This window comes from Patagioenas fasciata, chromosome 2 (assembly GCF_037038585.1).
Source record: "Patagioenas fasciata isolate bPatFas1 chromosome 2, bPatFas1.hap1, whole genome shotgun sequence".
In the NCBI taxonomy this organism is placed as follows: domain Eukaryota; kingdom Metazoa; phylum Chordata; class Aves; order Columbiformes; family Columbidae; genus Patagioenas; species Patagioenas fasciata.
In genome coordinates, this window is record NC_092521.1 from 2363244 (window position 1) to 2382979 (window position 19736).

The 19736-nt window shown below is 49.0% G+C and overlaps 1 protein-coding gene across 2 annotated transcripts in view; it reads left to right on the forward strand.

The window, feature by feature from the left end:
- ZC3H3 (zinc finger CCCH-type containing 3) overlaps positions 1-19736 on the forward strand; it is a 201882-nt gene that overhangs the window by 137626 nt on the left and 44520 nt on the right. For both annotated transcript variants that reach the window (XM_065832570.2, XM_071803739.1), the window contains exons 6-7: positions 15079-15160; positions 18536-18691. In XM_065832570.2, coding sequence (XP_065688642.1) covers positions 15079-15160; positions 18536-18691 — 238 coding nt within the window. The remainder of the gene's footprint in view (positions 1-15078; positions 15161-18535; positions 18692-19736) is intronic.

Sequence of the window (19736 nt, forward strand, 5' to 3'; positions counted from 1 at the left end):
AGCTCGTCTTACACTTGATGCCTCAAGTGTGGCTCTTTGGCAAGACCAGGTCTTTAACTGTGCTTCAAGTTTTTTGTTTTAATTTTCTACTTGGGGTCAAATACTTTTGCTCCGTAACTGCTTTATTGATGCGTTTTGGGGACAGTTAAGCTGGGAAAGGCGAAGCAAATGGCTTTTGTGCTCTTGTTTTTCTTTGCTGGAAGGATGAGACAAGTATGGTTGTGGATGATGCTATAAAATGAGGCAATTTAGTACCAAAGTCATTTTATACATGATGGGCAAGTGGATGAAAAGACGCAATAAATAGCGCGGTCTCATTGAGTGGTTTTGAAACCACCGGCACCCCAATTCACTTGAGCGTTACGGGGCAGTTTTAAACCCTCAAAAAACAGGATTAGGGAGAGAAGGAGCTTTGTGCAGGTACAAAAGTGCCATCAGCAGGAATTCTGAGCAGCTCCAGGAAGTTTGAAAGCGGGAGGAAAATTAGGAGCAAACAGCAACCTCTGAATAAAGAGGAAAATCACTCCTCCCGATGGAAAGTGGTCGTGGAGAGAAAACGGGAGGGGGAATGAGGGACAGGTAGGAACGGGATGGTCGGTGATGATAAATCCGTACTGGGGGGTGGGTAGACAAGCAGAGTTTTAGTTTAAACCTCAGATTTGCTGCCTCGGCACCTGGGGACGGAGAAATAAAGATGCCTTACAGATGATGCCAGAGATGAAGATGCTGCGGTGGCCGAGGGGGCGCGGAGCCGATGGAGCATCGCGTTCAGGTAATCTCCCTTCTGAGACCATTAAAGAGACGCTCGGTAGCGGTTTGGGGACAGTTTGCTGGGTTTTTTTGGCAACTCAGCTCTGCTCAGGACAGATTTCCGCCGGTTGACTCGCTCGTAACGTCCTCCTCGCTGCTGGCTCTGCAAATAGGGCCGCGCGCGCTCGGGAGCGAGAGTCCATATGGTTTGTTTTGAACTCTGCGATCCTACCTGCGAGCTGTTAATTCCTTGGCTTCGGCGCTACGGCTGGGCAAGGAGACGTGGAAAAAAAAGGCCATAAAGCAAGCGCAGGGGTTTGTAGACCAAGTAAATCCCGGTGTCAGCGATGTCGGGTTTTTTTTTCCAAGAGCTTTGCTAACGCCGATGGGATTTTCTGAAGTGGCTGAATCAGCTGCACAAACCCAACTCGAGGGTGGTTCTGCCCTAAGTATCATCCCCGGGTGTTGAAGCCATCACTGAAGGTAGAAAACGTCTTGCTGGAGTGCAAGAAAAAGAGGTGAAACCCCCAAAATGTGGGAAGAGAAGGAGCAGATGTGGTTTTGGAACCAGGTTTCAGGGCAGAGTTGGACCTTGGGAGGTGTCCAGTTGAGAAGCGATGACCAAAAGGACTGGAAAAGTTGAGAACTTGGGTCTGTGCAATCTGAAGAGGAGGAGATCATCGCATCGTAGAATCGTTATGGTTGGAAGAGACCCTCAAGATCATCAAGTCCAACCATTAACCCAACATTAGCACTAAACTATGTCTCTAAAAACCTCATCTCCGCGTCTTTTAAACCCCTCAAGATGGTGATACCACAGGTCACCAAGTTCATCAAGAGCTGCCAAGCAAAGGAAGGATGTCTTCTCCATGGCCAGATGGAACAACCAAAAAATAATGGACATAAACTGTTGCAGGAAATGTTCAGGGAGGGCTTTTGAATGATAAGGATTGTGAAGTGCTGGAGTAACTTGAGTTGACTCTAAAATCTCCATTATTGGATTCTTTTTAAAGAATAAATCTTTGGGGAGGACACAGGTTGAACCAAGAAGACGGACTTAAACTGCTGCTTCATTTCCAGTTTGTGCATTGGTGGCTTTAATTTAGGTGCTGGGAGGTGATGGGACAATTCAACTGTTTCAGAGGCAGCTTTTCCTGTACCATATTTAATATAGTTTTCCCAGACTGTATTTTTTTATTTATCTAAGCGCAAGAAACTCTAAATCTGTCTGGTGGCCAGGAAACAGCAAAGTCTTACGTAGGCAACATGGCAAAGGCTGATGGATTTAACCTGCCCATGAATTTCCACCACTGGGCTGGGACCAAGCGTTGAAACACCAGCCCAGAACGTGATTTCTGGGAGAGGGATTGAGCCAAAGGGTTGACGGGAGGATTCTTGCAAATTTGGGCACCTGCGTTGCTCTTCGGGTTCTCCTGGAGGGGACTGTGGGTGTGGGGAAGGAAATGGTAACGATGTTCAAGGGATTTAGTCTGCAAAAGTGACTTAAAGCAGCTTGAAAAGGCAAAGGATTGGTAAGAGCCACGGGGTGAGCGTGCACGAGCAAGTGCCCGAGTTCTGCAAATCACAGAATCACACAGAATCCCAGAATGTCAGGGGTTGGAAGGGGCCTGGAAAGCTCATCCAGTGCAATCCCCCCATGGAGCAGGAACACCCAGCTGAGGTTCCACAGGAAGGTGTCCAGGCGGGTTTGAATGTCTGCAGAGAAGGAGACTCCACAACCTCCCTGGGCATCCTGGGCCAGGCTCTGACACCCTCACCCCCAACAAGTTGCTTCTCATATTTAAATTGAACCTTCTGTGTTCCAGTTTGCACCCATTGCCCCTTGTCCTGTCACTGGTTGTCACCGAGAAGAGCCTGGCTCCATCCTCCTGACCCTCCCTCTTTCTATATCTGTAAACATCAATCAGGTCACCCGTAAGTCTCCTCTTGTCCAGCTCCAGAGCCCCAGCTCCCTCAGCCTTTCCTCACACGGGAGATGCTCCACTCCCTTCAGCTTCTGGGTGGCTGCGCTGGACTCTCTCCAGCAGTTCCAGTATAAGTTGGGGAATGACCTATTAGAGAGCGGTGTAGGGGAAAGGGACCTGGGGGTCCTGGGGACAGCAGGATGACCATGAGCCAGCACTGGGCCCTTGTGGCCAGGAAGCCAGTGGTACCTGGGGTGGGTTAGAAGGGGGTGGTCAGTAGGTCAGAGAGGTTCTCCTGCCCCTCTGCTCTGCCCTGGGGAGACCACACCTGGAATATTGTGTCCAGTTGTGGCCCCTCAGCTCCAGAAGGACAGGGAACTGCTGCAGAGAGTCCAGCGCAGCCACCAAGGTGCTGAAGGGAGTGGAGCATCTCCCGTGTGAGGAAAGGCTGAGGGAGCTGGGGCTCTGGAGCTGGAGAAGAGGAGACTGAGGGGTGACCTCATTCATGTTTACAGATATAGAAAGGGTGAGTGTCAGGAGGATGGAGCCAGGCCCTTCTCGGTGACAAGCAGTGGTAGGACAAGGGATAATGGGTTCAAACTGGAATACAAAAGGTTCCACTTAAATTTGAGAAGCAACTTGTTGGGGGTGAGGGTGTCAGAGCCTGGCCCAGGCTGCCCAGGGAGGTTGTGGAGTCTCCTTCTCTGCAGACATTCAAACCCGCCTGGACACCTTCCTGTGGAACCTCAGCTGGGTGTTCCTGCTCCGACATGGGGGATTGCACAGGATGAGCTTTTGAGGTCCCTTCCAATCCCTGACATTCTGGGATTCTGTGATCTTCACCTGCAATACCTTCCTCATCCTCATCTGGGGTTTTACCTCCTGGGAAACACCAGAGAGCCCCAGCGGTGGCTTTGGGGACACTGTGGCGTGGTTGGGCTTCACTCACCAGAGGGATGCTCGTGGGTGGCAGCCAGCTCATTGAGCAACTTCATTTTATTTATTGGTGGTTTTCCATTTTGTGGAAGTTTAAGAGGAGCTTTAAGTTCATAGAACCACAGACTAGTTTGGGTTGAGCTGTGAAGGTCCCTTCCGACCCAAACTGTTCGATGATTCTGTAAAACCGCTTGCAGGCCTTGGTGGACAGCAAGGAATGGTCTGCATGGGGAACCAACTTTAGGTAGCATCACCCCTCTTTGAGGTAATATCTGCTTGAATCTGGAGTCAAACCCTCTCGTAGAATCATTGAATCATAGAATAGTTTGAGTTGGAAAGGACCTTTGAAGGCCATCTAGTCCAACATCTAGGGACATCTTCACCAGCTCAGGTTGCTCAGAGCCCCGTCCAACCTGGCCTGGGATGTCTCCAGGGATGGTTCATCCACCACCTCTCTGGGCAACCTGGACCAGGCTCTCACCACCCTCATCGTAACAAATTTCTTCTATGTATCTATTCCAAATCTCCTGTCTTTTAATTTAAAACCATCACGCCTTATCCTATCACAACAGGCCCTGCTAAACATTCTCCCGAGATGCCAGCGTGCGTCTCCCAATACACCCATGACAGTGGCTCTGACCGCAGAGGAACAAATTATTTCTGAACACGTGATTGAGTCTTTCCCTGTGTTCATTCTGCTGTGTAACATCCCCTCCTGCCTCAGTTTCCCCATCCTGCTGCGACAACATCTTAGTGCAAAGCTGGAGAGATGGAAGCTGCGAGTTCCTGGAGCATCACGCTGGAGACGGATGAAGGTGATTCCAGATGCAGTGGGAGATCTCCACGCTCGGTGAAAGGAGGAGGAAGAAAGCCAGGGTGCCGGAAGAAAGTACACTCTCTGCTCCTATTTTACCAACTAATTTTAGAAGAGCTGAGCGCTGCAGAAATGCACTTTTCTATGTTTGCAAGAATGATAAAGTGCTCGGCGCCTCTGCCGGGCTGGCCGAGGGTTCGTGTGGACGGTGCTTCCTGCTTTAAGCCATTTGTTTTTTTAAAACAAGAAGGGAAATTTAAGACTGGACATATTGAATGTGTTGGGACTGAGTTGGTGGAGGAGAGGCCAACCCATGCACCAAGGCGTGAGAACGGCGAAAACTGGAGTGTTGCGTCCTCGGGCTTCAGCTGGTTTGGGTGTTGCTTGGGCTAGGACCCATTTGTGCTCAGCCCCTTTGAACTGAATTCCTCCGGTGTGGAATTGCTCAATCCCTTACCTGTCTTGATCTTAATCCCTTAGCTCCTTTTGAGCTCAGTCTCTTGTGTTGGAGATTGCTCAGTCCCTTGGCCCCATTTTATACTCAATCCCTTGGCCCCATTATACTCAGCTTCTTGGCCCTATCATACTCAATCCCTTGGCCCCATCATACTCAACCTCTTGGCGTCATCATACTCAATCCCTTGACCCCATCATACTCAATCCCTTGGCCCCATCATACTCAACCTCTTGGCCCCATCATACTCAACCTCTTGGCCCCATCATACTCAATCCTTTGGCCCCATCATACTCAACCTCTTGGCCCCATCATACTCAATCCTTTGGCCCCATCATACTCAACCTCTTGGCCCCATCATACTCAATCCCTTGGCCCCATCATACTCAATGCTTTGGCCCTATCATACTCAACCTCTTGGCGTCATCATACTCAATCCCTTGGCCCCATCATACTCAATCCCTTGGCCCCATCATACTCAACCTCTTGGCCCCATCATACTCAGCCTCTTGACCCCATCATACTCAATCCTTTGGCCCTATCATACTCAACCTCTTGGCGTCATCATACTCAATCCCTTGGCCCCATCATACTCAATCCCTTGGCCCCATCATACTCAACCTCTTGGCCCCATCATACTCAATCCCTTGGCCCCATCATACTCAACCTCTTGGCCCCATCATACTCAACCTCTTGACCCCATCATACTCAATCCTTTGGCCCCATCATACTCAACATCTTGGCCCCATCTTACTCAATCCCTTGGCCCCATCATACTCAATCCTTTGACTCCATCATACTCAACCTCTTGGCGCCATCATACTCAATCCCTTGGCCCCATCATGCTCGATTGCGTGGTTTTGGAGCTGCTCAATCCCTTGGCTCTTTTTAGGCTCAATCCCTAGGTTTGGGGATTGCTTAATCCCTCAAAATCTCTAATCTCAGTCCCTTGGCTTTAGAATTGCTCAATATCTTGGACCCTTCAATCTCAATCTCTTAATTTTGGGATTGCTCAATCATTTACCCCTTTTGAGCTCAGTCCCATGGTTTTGAGATTGCTCAGTCCCTTACCTCTTTCGAGTTAATTCCTTGACCCCTTTTGATCTTAATCCCTTGTCTTTGGGATTACAGAGTCCTTTGGCCCCTTTAATCTCAATCTCTTGGTTTCAGGATTGTTCAATCCCTTGACCGTTTAAATCTCAATCCCTTTGTTTTGGGATTGCTCAATCCCTTAACCCTCTTGAGCTCAGTCCCTTGGCCCCTTTTGAGCTCAGTCTCTTGATTTTGGGATTGCCTAATCCCTTGGCCTCTTCACACTCAATCCCATCGCTGGGGGATTGTTCAGTCCCTTACCCCTTCCAATCTTAATCCCTTGACCCTTTTTGAGCGCAATCTCTTGTTTTTAGGAGTGCTCAATATTTTGGCCCCTTCAGTCTCAATCCCTTAATTTTGGGATTGCTCAATCCCTTACCCCTTCTTGTGCTCAATTCTTTGGCCCCTTTTGAGCTCAGTCCATTGTCTTTGGGATTGTTCCATCCCTCAACCCCTTTAATCTCAATCCCTTGGATTTTGGATTATTCAGTATCTTGGCCCCTTCAATCTCAATCCCTTCATTTTGGGATTGCTCAATCACTTGGCCCCTTCATGCTCAATCCCATGGGTTTTGGGATTGCTCAATCCCTTACCCCTCAATTTCAATCCTTTGGCCCTTTTTGAGCTCAGTCCCTTGTCATTGGGATCACTCAACTCCTTTAATCCCCTGGTTTGGGGATTGCTCAATATCGTGGCCCCTTTTATCTCAATTCCTTCATTTTGGGATCATTCAGTCCCTTAACCCTTTGAGCTCAATCTCTTGGCCCTTTTTGAACTCAGTCTCTTGTTGTTGGGATTGCCTGGTCACTTACCCCATTTGGGTTTAATTCCTTGACCCCTTTTCATCTTAATCCCTTGTCTTTGGCATTGCAGAATCCTTTGACCCCTTTAAACTCAATCCCCTGGTTTGGGGATTGCTCAATATTGTGGCCCCTTTTATCTCAATTCCTTCATTTTGGGATCATTCAGTCCCTTAACCCTTTGAGCTCAATCTCTTGGCCCTTTTTGAACTCAGTCTCTTGTTGTTGGGATTGCCTGGTCACTTACCCCATTTGGGTTTAATTCCTTGACCCCTTTTCATCTTAATCCCTTGTCTTTGGCATTGCAGAATCCTTTGACCCCTTTAATCTCAATCCCCTGGTTTTGGGATTGCTTGATCTTTTACCCCTTTTGAGCTCAGTCCCTTGTTTTTGGGATTACTCAATCCCTTGGCCCCTTCATACTCAATCCCATGGGTTTTGGGATTGCACAATCCCATGGGTTTTGGGAATACTCAATCCCTTCACCCTCTTGCATACAATCCTTTGGCCCCTTTTGAGCTTAGTCACTTTGTCTTTGGGATTGCTCAACCGCTCAGCCCCTTTAATCTTAATCCCTTGGTTTGGGGATTGCTCAATCCCTCACCTCTTTGAGCTCAGTCTCTTGGCTCTTTTTGAGCTCAGTCTCTTGCTGTTGGAATCGCTCGATCCCTTACCCCTCTTGAGCCCATCCTCTTGTTTTAGGGGATTCCCTTCACACTCCACCCCATGGCCTTGGGGATTACTCAATCCCTTAACCCTGTTGCACTCAATCCTTTGGCCCCTTTTGATCTCAGTTCCTTGTCTTTGGGATTCTGGAATCCCTGTGCCCCTTTAATCTCAATCCCTTCATTTTGGGATTGCTCAATATCTTGACCCCTTCAATCTCAATTCCTTCATTTTGGGATTACCCAATCCCTTACCGCTTTTAAGATCAGTCTCTTGGCCCCTTTTGAGCTCAGTCCGTTGTTGGGATTGCTCAATCCCTTACCCCTTTTGAGTTTAATTTATTGACCTCTTTTGAGCTCAATCCCATGACTTCAGGATTGCTCAGCCCCTCCCCCCTTTTTAACTCAATTCCCTGGCCCCTTCAATCTCAGTGCGTTGGCTTTGGGATTACGAAATCCCTTGGCCCCTTCGATCTCAATCCCATGGTTTTGAGATTACTCAATCTCTTACCCCTTTTGAGATTCATTCCTTGGTTCTGGTATTGCTCGATCCCTTGGTCCCTCTTGAACTCAGTCCCTGGATTTGGTGATCGTAGGCGCTGGTGGGCAGGGACCTGGTCTCCTTGAGGAGCACCACAAGATCCAGTGCTGGTGTAGACCACAGCTTGCAGAGCTTGGATGATCACAGAATCATGGAGTAGTTTGGTTTGGAAGGGACCTTCAAAGCCCATCTGGCCCAACCCCTGCCATGAGCAGGGACATCTTCATCAGCTCAGGTTGCTCAGAGCCCCATCCAGCCTGGCTTGGGATGTCTCCAAGGATGGGGCATCCACCATCTCTCTGGGCAACCTGGGCCAGGGTTTTACCACCTTCACTGATGCTTTGTGGCATCTTCTCTGGGCTCCTCACAAACATCTACTCATACAACACCACCGATCCTGGAGCATGCTTCATTAATTGAGGTTGCTTCATTAATAAACCACTTGTGACCACCTGACTCAGGCACATCATGTTCCTCTTAGACCTGCGGTGCAACCAGAGGGTGCGAAAAGTCACATTTGTGTTGTGGCAGCTCATCCATTGTTTTGCTGTTACCTTCCAGAGAGTGAGAGCTTCTGCTGTCCGGTGAGGAAAATAAATTACCCCCAGCAGCTGCTAGTGCTGATCATCTGAAACAGTGGAACCCACTTAAATGAATAATAATTAAAGAAATAAATTTCCCCGAGTGCCAGCCTCAAAACTTTTTGTTCAGCAATAAAACGAAGGAGAGATTCGCAAAATGAATCGCTCGGCTGTTTGTGGAGTAGGCTGCCTGCGCCGCACCAAACGGGGTTATCATGGGTCTTATTAAAGGAACTGGTGTGGTTCGAGGAAGCCTTTTCCTGCGTGTCAAGGTCATGTTGGAACAGGCTGAGTTGAAGCAAGCGTGGCTGATGGCAAAACCGCTTCCCTTGACGAGCGATCATTAACGGGAAGCTGGGATGACCACATTACAGTTTTCCCTGAGTCGGAGCATCCAGTCATCTGCTGGCTGAGGTCACTTGGGCAAAACCCCTGTTGCTTCATAGAATCATTTTGGTTGGAAAAGACCCTGAAGATCATGGAGTCCAACTATTAACCCAACCCTGGCACTACCCCATGTCCCTAAGAACCTCATCTCCATGTCTGTTCAACCCCTCCAGGGATGGTGGCTCCTACACTGCTCTGGGCAGCCTGTTCCAATGCTTGACAGCCCTTTCCATGGAGAAATTGTTCCCAAGATCCAACCTCAACCTCCCCTGGCTCAACTTGACCAACTTGGAGCAAGGTTTTGGTTGCTTAAAATGGTGAAAAGCTCATCGCTGCTGCAACAGATGAATCGACGCAGCTTTCCCATGTAAAACGGGATTATCCCCTTTTTGCAGTGGGGAAACTGAGGCACGGGATCATGCCCAGATTAAGCAAGAGGTTTGTCCTCAAATCAATAGCTAAACCCTGCAAGCCCTTGGTCCTTCTCCTGGACCGAGCCCCGTCCCCAGTGGCTTCCCCTGAAATGACAATAACCTGAATTTCTCTGATGAAGAGGTTGTGGGATTCCCCCCGACCCTATAACCACAAAGTGAAATTAAGAGTCAACGAATGGGGCATCAGCAAAACCAGGAATCCCGCAAACCACAGCAGTTGGTGTATCATCATTAACCACACATAGAAAATTACTCATCTCATTAAAATCCCAACATAAATAGCCGAAGACCCTCAAGGTCATTGAGTCCAACCATTGACCCGACACTGGCACTACCCCATGTCCCTAAGAACCTCATATCCACATCTTTTCAATCCCTCCAGGGGTGGTGAGTCCACCACTGCCTTGGGCAGCCTGTTCCAATTCCCTCCCTGTGTAATTTCCGTAAATTGTCCTTAATTTGGGGCAGTGGAAACACATGGGGAGCGATGGGCTCCGAGGAGCGTGACCTGCATGGTGGGCACAGGTCGTACCTGAACGATGCTCTCACCTTCTTGCACATCCCATGGGCTCTGAAACTTCTCCTTTTTTTAGACTATTTCCATTTCCTACAGTCTTTTCACCATATAAAAAAAATGATTAAAAAGAACAACACATAAAAAAGAAATTGCTAAATCAAATGCAGAAACAGACCTTTCCACATGATGAGGTCCTGGTCCTTGAGCTGTACTCTAGGAGCAATAAAGTCCTTCCTAAATAATTAAGCGGGTAATAATTAACCGCGCTCCCTCCATGTAATATTTGCAGCCGATGCTGAACGCAAAGGGACATTTCAAACGTCCTTTTTGCTGGGCATTTGTTGTATTGCAAGCCCTTGGATGTTGGAGATGGATGGAAGCATCTTGCTCCCCATGTTGGCATCGTGGACGTCACCAAACATTGTTCCCAGGCCTGTATCCAGTGCAGTGCCTCAGGGGTCAGTGCTGGGGCCAGTATTATTCAATATATTCATCAATGATTTGGATGAGGGAATAGAGTGACTGTCAGCAAGTTTGCTGATGACACCAAGCTGGGAGGAGTGGGTGACACTGGAAGCTGTGCTGCCATCAGAGACCTGGACAGGCTGGAGAGCTGGGCGGGGAAAAATTTAATAAAATATAACAAGGGCAAGTGTAGAGTCTTGAATCTGGGCAGGAACAACCCCAGGTTCCAGTGTAAGTTGGGGAATGAGCTATTAGAGAGCAGTGTAGGGGAAAGGGAGCTGGGGGTCCTGGGGACAGCAGGATGACCATGAGCCAGCACTGGGCCCTTGTGGCCAGGAAGCCAATGGTACCTGGGGTGGGTTAGAAGGGGGTGGTCAGTAGGTCAGAGAGGTTCTCCTGCCCCTCTGCTCTGCCCTGGGGAGACCACACCTGGAATATTGTGTCCAGTTGTGGCCCCTCGGTTCCAGAAGGACAGGGAACTGCTGCAGAGAGTCCAGCGCAGCCACCAAGATGCTGAAGGGAGTGGAGCATCTCCCGTGTGAGGAAAGGCTGAGGGAGCTGGGGCTCTGGAGCTGGAGAAGAGGAGACTGAGGGGTGACCTCATTCCTGGGGATCAATATGGAAAGGGTGAGTGTCAGGAGGATGGAGCCAGGCTCTTCTTGGTGACAACCAATGACAGAACAAGGGGTAATGGGTACAAACTGGAACACAAAAGGTTCCACTGAAAGAGGAGAAGAAACTTGTTCGGGCTGAGGGTGGCAGAGCCTGGCCCAGGCTGCCCAGGGAGGTTGTGGAGTCTCCTTCTCTGCAGACATTCAAACCCGCCTGGACACCTTCCTGTGGAACCTCAGCTGGGTGTTCCTGCTCCGGGGGGATTGCACTGGATGAGCTTTCCAGGTCCCTTCAACCCCTGACATTCTGGGATTCTGTGATTCCTGGACTGACAAAGCAAATTTCTGCTGATGTTTCCCTGGAAAAGAAGGAGCAGGTTGGAGATCAGAGACCCCTCCAACCCTGAAATATGTTTTGAGGTTATGGAAAAAAATAAAAGGTCCGAACTATTCTATGGGTGTTGATGGATGGTGGGACCACACGGCTGTGGATCCTTCCAGAGTAGCAGGAAAAATATATATAGAAATAAGAGTTAGGCTGTAGCCCCTGCTATTAATCATAGCTGTAATCATGCGTTTAATGAACATGACAGCTCCCGCTCCCTCCGGAGCGACGCGGCGAGTCTCACGGCTGGGGTAGGTACAACAATCACTTCTCGCCTCTCGCGCTTGATGTAGCAACCGGGAGCCGCCGCCGGGATGATGCATTGAGAGAAAACAACCCCCGTTTGCACGGGCTGTGTGTTTCCTTACAGATGATGCTCTTCGAACCGACTAAATCATTAAGAAAAAGCAAAAAAAAAGGAAAAGCAGAGAGAGAAAAACACCTGTCCCTTACGCAGGGTATAAAATATCAAGCCTGACGCCGCCGTGCTGTGTGTAATCAGTTAAAAAACCCTTAATGTGCAGTTCTTGCTGCTTTCCCCAGCAGCTTTTGATTTTCTTTTTCCATATATATGTATTTTTCTCCCCCCGTTCCCGCCGCCTTTGAGCGTGCACAGGGGAGGAACTTGCTGTGCTGCTTATTGAAATCGTTTTGCAGCCAGGGACTTTTGCAATATAGAGGAGAACGTGATACGGGACGTAGGAGTTTCTCCCTGATCCGCCAGCACCGCCGCGTCCCAACGCTGATGCTTCCCCGGTTTGGGGAGCGAAACACGACACATTGGGGATTGGCATCTGGCCTACAAACTGAAAATCACAGAAGCACACAATCACAGAATGGATTGGGTTGGAAAAGACCTCAGGGATCATCAAGTCCAACCCTTGGTCCAACTCCAGCCCATTGACCAGATCATTGCACTAAGTGCCATGGCCAATCCCAGCTTAAAAACCTCCAGGGCCGGTGAGTCCAGCACCTCCCTGGGCAGCCATTCCAATGCTGACCACTCTCTCTGCACAGAATTGCTTTCTCATCTCCAGCCTCAATTTCCCCTGGCAGAGTTGAAGCCCATGCCCCCTTGTCCTATTGCTGACTGCCTGGGAGAAGAGCCCAATCCCCCCTGGCTAGAACTGCCCTTCAGGTCGTTCTAGAGAGTGCTGAGCTCACCTCTAAGCCTCCTCTTCTCCAGACTGAACAAGCCCAGCTCCCTCAGCCTCTCCCCATAGGGCTTGTGTTCAAGTCCCTTCCCCAGTCTTGTTGCTCTTCTCTGGACCCGCTCCAGCACTTCAATCTCTTTCCTGAGCTGAGGGGCCCAGAACTGAACACAATACTCCAGGTGTGGCCTCCCCAATGCAGAGCACAGGGGAAAGATCACTGCCCTTTTAATTTCATCCAGACAGCAGCAAGTTTCAGCTCCTAATTTTTACATTTTAACCTTTATCCAGTTCTCCGGTGTCTTTTCCTCAGTCGCGTTGATACTATAGATACTATAAATCTCCACTGTCTGCAAAATATCAGAAGCTTTGCATGTATTAAAGTGAATCTTTTGGTAGCAGCTCTGGGCATCTCAAGTCAGTGACCACTCCAAAAATCAACTTTTGGACTCCTTGGATCTCCTTAAAGGTCTGAGACATCAAACCCGCTCTCCTGCATCTCTCCCCTTGCTGCTTTGATGCTCGCAAAGCCTTCCTTGTATTTAAACTCCTATTTATTTCCTAATGCGAAGAGTTCTATAAATACTATTGTGCCGGAGCTTGAGTTTCCTCCGTAAATCCCAATCAACGGCAAAATTAATTACGGAGCTTCCGAAGCGGCCGCGTTATGCACCCGCTGGGCTCTCTCCTCCTGGGTAAATATTTAGGTGGTTTTCTAATAGTTTGGAGAGGATTTGCACTCGGGATGAGTCATTAAACAGTGGGAAAGCGTGGATGAAAGGGTTTTTGCCGGCTGCCAGATGTGGTTGATGCTCTGGATGGGTGAATCTCACCCGGATTTTGCTGGGGATGGGACCAGCCCTTGGGTGGTTAAACAACCTCTAGGCTGTGAATTAATTCACAGTGCGTGTCCATAATAGGCGATGTACATCCCATGTCCATATATAACAGCGTGACTTCTTGCCAGAAGATAAAAACTGGAAAAGAACCTTATGCCATGGGTGTATTTTTACCATATATAAATTAAAAACCAGTGACACGAGGCTGTTGCACTCTTGATTTATTTATTTCTCTATTTATTTCTTTAGTGATTCCTCCTTTCTGGCCAGGATGTGGTTATCACGCTGCTCTAACTAAAAGGATGGCACACAACTATGGGAGTGTGGTTGTCTCCGAGAATCCGCTTTCATACCTGGGTATTAAATATTTAGAGGGATTTTTGGCCTCCCTGGGGAACTGGCTCCTGGTTCAACCCATCCTGCTGAGCTTGCTTTAACGATCATTAAACATAATTGCAGAGGGTTGAGGGATGCTCTATCCCTTCCCTAATGCTCGGGCTTTAATTTGGGTCTTTTCTCCGTTCATGAGTTGAGGAGTCAACCTGGTGTTGGCCTCATAACCCACGTCCTCACTAAGAGATGCTCTGCGACACCTTTATAGCGACGCAGAGTTGATCGGCGTTTCTTTAGAGCCGAAAAGTAGTTGAAAAGATGCTCTTACAGCTCAACGGTGAGGGGAAAGCCAAAAAAGAGGCACCGATCCTTCTGATCGACAGGCTCGTGCCGCCCGTGCCAGCATCGCTCCGGTGTGTGGAGGGAACATATGGGGCTCCGGCGCGGCCGGTGGCCCGAGTGACAGCTCGGGGACAACACACCACCAGGTTATCAAATTCCGCTCACTCACTCCCCAACACGCCCGAGCTGGCAGGTGAGTGACTGAGCCGCTCTCCTACCACCTGGAAAACTGAGATACAGCCTTTCTTTTCAATTCAGGCTTGGTTTTCTTTTCCCCGACGCCACTCAAGGACAATTTAATTAATGTGTATCAGAGGCAGGCGCTGGGCTTCCCCAGCAGCCAAGCCACGCGTGGAAATTTGTGGAGTGTTCGAGTTGCTCACAGGGGGTTTTTGGCGTGTTTTGGTGCTGAGGGGAAAGGTCCTTGCTGGGTTTGGAGCTGGCAAGGAGCCCCTTTGCTGTGGTCACTCCGGCAATGTGGAGATTTGTAAAGAGCGTCCTCATGTATCCGGGGTCTGGGAGCTGCTCGCTTTGAGTTAAGGAATAAGATCATGGAATGGTTTGGGTTGGAAGGGACATTCAAAGCTCACCCAGTCCAACCTCTGCCATGAGCAGGGACATCTTCACCAGCTCACGTTGCTCAGAGCCCCGTCCAACCTGGCCTGGGATGTCTCAGGGATGGTTCATCCACCACCTCTTTGGCCAACCTGGGCCAGGCTCTCACCACCCTCAGTGTAACAAATTTCATCCTCATGTCCAGCCTGAATCTTCCTTCTTTGAGTTTAAAACCATCACCCCTTGTCCTGTCACAACAGACTCTGCTCAAAAGTCTGTCCCCATCTTTCTTATCAGCCCCTTTTAAGTATTGAAAGGCCGCAATAAGGTCTCCCCAACGCTTCTCTCCTCCGGGCTGAACAATCCCAACTCCCACAGAAAACATATTCCACCCCTCTGATCATTTTCATACACCTAAGATACTCAGAGTTGCGTGAATTCCTGCAAAATGCCTTGATTTGGAGCGAATTAACCTATGTTTTTCTTCTCTGTTTCCAACAGCGCGGTTGCTTTGCACCCCCAGTCCTGGCTCCTCTCCATCCAGCTGCCTGAACAGATCAGCGACGAGCCGATACATCGCCAGGTCTGTACTCGCGACAACGAACGGCGGACGTGCTCCCCCTCCAATTGCCGCACATGATTTATGTCAGGAGCTTGAGACGCCGCTGTTTAACCGGCTGTTTATTTGGTGAAGCTCTGACCATTGTGGTTTTTCCTCTCCTCTTGTACAAAGTGGTTTGGTTTTGGTTCAGCTTGGAAAGGGTTTGAGGTGTTAGTAATGACCGGCAACACCTTTCTCCGAACAAATCCCGCTTGGAAATTCCCTTTTTAAATCAACCGTATTGTTCTCAAGGGGTATTTTGGGGTTTTCCCCTGATTTGGAGAAGCCCATCCCAATTCAGCCCAGCAAAACATGCAGGTTCTTCTCGCTGTCCCACCCGCCAACTGGGAACCTACCACGTTGCCGCTGGAAAACACCGTCTATGGCAGAATGACGGCACATTCCCCATGTTTAACGCCTTGCCTGCTTTCTTTTTGCTTATTTTTTTGTGCTACAGATGTGCCACAAATCATCACGTCCTTAAGTATGAGCGTTTACAGACAAGTCCCTCTTAATTGTAGCAGACTAGAATTTATTACCGAAATGCGTCTGTTCCAGATGTCGCTATACAGACGTAATGCCACATTCTAGCTATATTTTATCATATCCTCCCGCTAATATCAAGTAATTTAAAATGTGCCATCGGAGTTAATTGCTGATGGAGTCCAACCTGCAAATGTTTTCTGTGCGAATCAACGTGGCCGGGTATCACGAGTTGCTGAAGCGTTGACTATGGGAAAACGCTCTTTCAATATCATAATTTCAGCAAAAAATATATTATATTTGTAATTATTTATTATGCCATGTCACCGCTTACCTTGCATTGGCCTTGGAAGCACCTCAAGTACCAAGAAACAATTTATGGTGGGGCTTGGTGTCCCCCCAACCATTTGTAATGGAAGAGGTGGTGGCATTTCCGATACTGAAATTGGACTTTGGCCGTGCGAAGTTCTTTTTTTCTCATTTAATTTTAACTCAAGAACTGCAGACAACCAATAATTATAAAAGTAAAAATGTACTTTCCCCCCCTAAAATAGTTTCCTTGAGCGAGTATTTATCATGGACAATGCTGCTGTGACCCTTAGACCTGTGGTTCTTGCACCAAGAGGACGAACACTGTGGAAATACATTAATATTACAGAATATTTCTATCTTATACATATAATAAAAATAATTTTCTATGTATATATTTATCCTTAGTCTCTAAGGAAGCAATGAATGCAACTACCCAGAGAACTGAAGGCAAACAGCTTTTGTTTGCCCATCCAGAGCACTGTGTCCTCTTCAAACTTGAGTTGACCATGCTCTACCATCTAATTATCTTCTCAAAGAGATTAAACATGCCCTCCGTGGTGTCACTTTTCCCCAGATCTCAACGTTTCCCATCTTTCTCCTGGTCTCATACATCTCCATAGCTGTTGGGACCTTCTCAGCTGGAAGCTTATGGAAAATGTGTGCTAAGCAACTTTTGATATCCTTACCCAACCTCTAGTGGTACCAAGCAATTAATAGAGAGTATTCCTGATATTTGGCGTTACCCGACAAGGGAGAGGGTGTTTTCTGCCTCACCGTGTTCCCCAAAACTGCGGGAAGGTCTCTCCATGCTCATAAAATCATTGGAGAGAATTGCAGTTATGGAGGTGGGACGGGATCTCTGGAGAGCTCTGTCCTTCCTCCCACCTCAGAGGAACATGTCCTTCTAACATCACTCTCTAAGAAGCTCTGGTTCCACCTTCTCTGCACCATCCCCTGTAGAAGTCACAGAGGACAGTAAGATTCCTCTTGGCATTCTCCTTGCCAGGCAAATCACACACAGAATCCCAGAATGTCAGGGGTTGAAGGGGCCTGGAAAGCTCATCCAGTGCAATCCCCCCATGGAGCAGGAACACCCAGCTGAGGTTCCACAGGAAGGCGTCCAGGCGGGTTTGAATGTCTGCAGAGAAGGAGACTCCACAACCTCCCTGGGCAGCCTGGGCCAGGCTCTGCCACCCTCACCCCCAACAAGTTTCTTCTCAAATTTAAGTGGAACCTTTTGTATTCCAGTTTGAACCCATTATCCCTTGTCCTATCACTGGTTGTCACCGAGAAGAGCCTGGCTCCATCCTCCTGAAACTCACCCTTTACATATCTGTAAACATGAATGAGGTCACCCCTCAGTGTCCTCTTGTCCAGCTCCAGAGCCCCAGCTCCCTCAGCCTTTCCTCACACGGGAGATGCTCCACTCCCTTCAGCATCTTGGTGGCTGCGCTGGACTCTCTCCAGCAGTTCCCTGTCCTTCTGGAACTGAGGGGCCACAACTGGACACAATATTCCAGGTGTGGTCTCCCCAGGGCAGAGCAGAGGGGCAGGAGAACCTCTCTGACCTACTGACCACCCCCTTCTAACCCACCCCAGGTACCATTGGCCTTCCTGGCCACAAGGGCCCAGTGCTGGCTCATGGTCACCCTGCTGTCCCCAGGACCCCCAGGTCCCTTTCCCCTACACTGCTCTCTAATAGCTCATTCCCCAACTTACACTGGAACCTGGGGTTGTTCCTGCCCAGATTCAAGACTCTACACTTGCCCTTGTTCTATTTCATTACATTTTCCCCTGCCCAACTCTCCAGCCTGTCCAGGTCTCTGGATGGCAGCACAGCTTCCAGTGTCACCACTCCTCCCAGCTTGGTGTCACCAACAGACTTGCTGACAGTCACTCTATTCCCTCATCCAAATCATTGATGAATATATTGAATAATACCAGCCCCAGTACTGATCCCTGATGCACTGCACTGGATCCAGGCCTCAACTGGACTCTGCCCCATTGACCACGACTCTCTGGCTTCTTCCCTTCAGCCAGTTCGCAGTTCAAATCAGCCTGTGCCCTCTTCTCAGATGTCCTGTGCTCCTGCCCCAACCATCTTGGTGGCCTCCACGGGACCCAGTGTGCAGTTATGGTCTTGCAAGTGCCAAATAGAGGAGGTAGACCCATCCCTCATCCTCCCAGCTGCATTCCTTCTCACACAGCCCATGCTGTGGTTGGTGTCATCACTGCAAGGGCACCTGGTTGACTCCTGGGTGCCTTGTTGTCCCCAGATCTTCTGCAGAGATGCTTTCCAGGCAGTTGATCACAACCTGTCCTGTAGATGTTCCCAGGGAGATTGGCCTCATCTTGCAGATTTTTAAAGATTCAGAGTAAAGATGGCCAAAACATTAAAAAAACTAAGAAGTTATGACCCAGCAGGAGTGTCCTGAATATCTCACTCTCTCTTCAAAGTAAAACTTGAGCTCCTGTGTCACTTCAGGTGCTGTTGTCTTGTCTTCTCATCGTTGTGTTGAAGTTGGGGTTCTTACCTGACTGTGTCTGTCTTTCTCCATTTAGCCGTGCTGTTCAGCGGAGTTTGGCCATCATTCGTCAAGCCAAGCAGAAGAAAAAGAAGAAGGAATATTGTATGTACTACAACCGCTTCGGCAAATGTAATCGTGGAGAGAGCTGCCCCTACATACACGATCCAGAGAAGGTGGCCGTCTGCACCAGGTATGGATGGACACAGCAACCACAGGCTTTGGGCCATCACAGAATCACAGGACGGTTGGGGTTGGAAGGGACCTCTGGAGATCATCCAGTCCAACCTGCTAAAGCAGGTTCACCAGAGCAGATCACACAGGAAGGTGTCCATCTGGGTTTTGGATGCCTCCAGAGAAGGAGACTCCACAACCTCTCTGGGCAGCCTGGGCCAGGCTCTGACACCTCAAAGTAAAGAAGTTTCTCCTCATATTCAGATGGAAGCTCCTGTACTTCAGTCTGTGCCCGTTACCCTTCATCACTGGCCATGGTAGACTGGACTATTGTTTGGTTTTGGTGCTTGTTTTTAGAATCACAGAATCATTTTGGTTGGAAAAGAGCTTTACGATGTATGGCCAGCAGGACTAGAGAAGTGACCATCCCCCTATGCCAAACCCTGAATCCTGGGGTCAATTTTGGACCCCTCACACCAAGAAAGCCCTTGAGGTGCTGGAGCGAGTTGAGAGAAGGGAACGGAGCTGGTGAGGGGCTGGAGCACAAGTGTGATGGGAGCGGCTGAGGGACGTGGGGGGGTTCAGCTGGAGAACAGGAGCCGAGGGGAGACCTTCTGATCTCTGAACTGCCTGAAAGGAGCTTGGAGCCAGGGGGGTCGGGCTCTGGTCCCCAGGAACAAGCACCAGGAGCAGAGGAAACGGCCTCAAGTTCAACCAGGGGAGGTTGAGGTTGGATTTAGGAACAATTTCTTCCCCAGAGGGCTGTGGGGCACTGGAACAGGCTGCCCTGGAGTGGTGGAGTCACCATCCCTGGAGGGGTTAAACAGACATGGAGATGAGGTTCTCAGGGACATGGGGCAGTGTCAGTGTTGGGTTAATGGTTGAACTCGATCCTGTAGAATCATAGAATCATTTTGGTTGGAAAAGACCTTTAAGATCATTGAGTCCAACAGTTAACCCAACACTATCAAGTCCGCATGTGATATATCATGTGATATTCCGCAAGGAAACAACCTGATAACAGAGATGTAAGACCACAAGGACAGCTGTTCTGGGTCAGGCCT